This window comes from Oncorhynchus nerka, linkage group LG22 (genome assembly GCF_034236695.1).
Source record: "Oncorhynchus nerka isolate Pitt River linkage group LG22, Oner_Uvic_2.0, whole genome shotgun sequence".
In the NCBI taxonomy this organism is placed as follows: Eukaryota; Metazoa; Chordata; class Actinopteri; order Salmoniformes; family Salmonidae; genus Oncorhynchus; species Oncorhynchus nerka.
In genome coordinates this window covers 100,328,050-100,330,549 of record NC_088417.1, presented here as the reverse complement: position 1 = coordinate 100,330,549, position 2,500 = coordinate 100,328,050, and the positions used below count along the sequence as shown (strand labels likewise).

Here is a 2,500-nt window from a genome sequence, read left to right as displayed (position 1 = left end):
CGTGTCTGTTGTTGTTTCCTGTTGTTGTTTCAGGGAGAGGTCTGTGAACGTGTCTGTTGTTGTTTCAGGGAGAGGTCTGTGAACGTGTCGGAGCCAGAGACCCTCCAGTTGACTGTCAGTAACCTGAAGCCAGAGGAGACCTACTCCTTCAGAGTGGTGGCCTACAACGACAACGGGCCTGGCGAGAGATCCGAGACACTCAAACTCACCACGCCGCCAGAGTGTAAGTAAACACACATGCACGCACGCACGCACGCACACACACAACCTTACTGTATAGGTACAGTGTTTATCTTTTGTTTTATCAGGCCTAAAGACATTATCATGAGTTAGGTATGGGTAATGGGTAAAACCATTAGCATTACATTGACAACAAGTAATGACCTGGTGTTATAATGCTGTGTAGTCATTTCTAATGATGTTTAAAGCCTTACAAAGTGAGGGAGCTTAGACTGTAATGGCTTAAAGCCTTACAAAGTGAGGGAGCTTAGACTGTAATGGGTTAAAGCCTTACAAAGTGAGGGAACTTAGACTGTAATGGCTTAAAGCCTTACGGAGTGAGGGAGCTTAGACTGTAATGGCTTAAAGCCTTACAAAGTGAGGGAGCTTAGACTGTAATGGGTTAAAGCCTTACGGAGTGAGGGAGCTTAGACTGTAATGGGTTAAAGCCTTACGGAGTGAGGGAGCTTAGACTGTAATGGGTTAAAGCCTTACGGAGTGAGGGAGCTTAGACTGTAATGGCTTAAAGCCTTACGGAGTGAGGGAGCTTAGACTGTAATGGGTTAAAGCCTTACAAAGTGAGGGAGCTTAGACTGTAATGGGTTAAAGCCTTACAAAGTGAGGGAGCTTAGACTGTAATGGGTTAAAGCCTTACAAAGTGAGGGAGCTTAGACTGTAATGGGTTAAAGCCTTACAAAGTGAGGGAGCTTAGACTGTAATGGCTTAAAGCCTTACAAAGTGAGGGAGCTTAGACTGTAATGGGTTAAAGCCTTACAAAGTGAGGGAGCTTAGACTGTAATGGGTTAAAGCCTTACAAAGTGAGGGAGCTTAGACTGTAATGGCTTAAAGCCTTACAAAGTGAGGGAGCTTAGACTGTAATGGGTTAAAGCCTTACAAAGTGAGGGAGCTTAGACTGTAATGGGTTAAAGCCTTACAAAGTGAGGGAGCTTAGACTGTAATGGTTAAAGCCTTACGGAGTGAGGGAGCTTAGACTGTAATGGCTTAAAGCCTTACAAAGTGAGGGAGCTTAGACTGTAATGGGTTAAAGCCTTACAAAGTGAGGGAGCTTAGACTGTAATGGCTTAAAGCCTTACAAAGTGAGGGAGCTTAGACTGTAATGGGTTAAAGCCTTACAAAGTGAGGGAGCTTAGACTGTAATGGCTTAAAGCCTTACAAAGTGAGGGAGCTTAGACTGTAATGGGTTAAAGCCTTACAAAGTGAGGGAGCTTAGACTGTAATGGGCCTTAAAGCCTGTAATGGGTTACAAAGTGAGGGAGCTTAGACTGTAATGGCTTAAAGCCTTACAAAGTGAGGGAGCTTAGACTGTAATGGGTTAAAGCCTTACAAAGTGAGGGAGCTTAGACTGTAATGGCTTAAAGCCTTACAAAGTGAGGGAGCTTAGACTGTAATGGGTTAAAGCCTTACAAAGTGAGGGAGCTTAGACTGTAATGGGTTAAAGTCTTACAAAGTGACGGAGCTTAGACTGTAATGGGTTAAAGCCTTACAAAGTGAGGGAGCTTAGACTGTAATGGGTTAAAGCCTTACAAAGTGAGGGAGCTTAGACTGTAATGGGTTAAAGCCTTACAAAGTGAGGGAGCTTAGACTGTAATGGCTTAAAGCCTTACAAAGTGACGGAGCTTAGACTGTAATGGGTTAAAGCCTTACAAAGTGAGGGAGCTTAGACTGTAATGGCTTAAAGCCTTACAAAGTGAGGGAGCTTAGACTGTAGTGGGTTAAAGCCTTACAAAGTGAGGGAGCTTAGACTGTAATGGCTTAAAGCCTTACAAAGTGAGGGAGCTTATACTGTAATGGGTTAAAGCCTTACAAAGTGAGGGAGCTTAGACTGTAGTGGGTTAAAGTCTTACGGCGGCGGAGGATTGGAGTGATGCCTTGGAGGCACCTCAATTTAGTGGAGAAAGTATTATGTTTAACTCTCCTGTTCTCCATGTATCTATGTGTGTGTGTGTGTGTGTGTGTGTGTGTGTGTGTGTGTGTGTGTGTGTGTGTGTGTGTGTGTGTGTGTGTGTGTGTGTGTGTGTGTGTGTGTGTGTGATCTATGATTTGTGTGTGAATCTGTGTGTCTGATGTATGTCTCGTTCTGATCCGATCATGTGTTCCTGTCCCAGCAGTGCTGGTCCCCGGGCCGGTGGAGAACCTCCAGGTAGAATCCATCTCCCCCACCTCCATCCAGGCCTCCTGGGACGCCCCGGTCTACGCCAACGGGCCCCTGCTGGGGTACAGACTGCTCTGGACTGAGACACCCTCTGGCAAGGAACAGGTA

General features: G+C 45.4%; 1 protein-coding gene across 1 annotated transcript in view; it reads left to right on the top strand.

The window, feature by feature from the left end:
- Nucleotides 1–2,500, top strand: part of dcc (DCC netrin 1 receptor) — a 675,496-nt gene that overhangs the window by 435,226 nt on the left and 237,770 nt on the right. The window contains exons 9-10 of the mRNA XM_065007657.1: nt 69–223; nt 2,349–2,497. Of these exons, the coding sequence (XP_064863729.1) occupies nt 69–223; nt 2,349–2,497 (304 nt within the window). The remainder of the gene's footprint in view (nt 1–68; nt 224–2,348; nt 2,498–2,500) is intronic.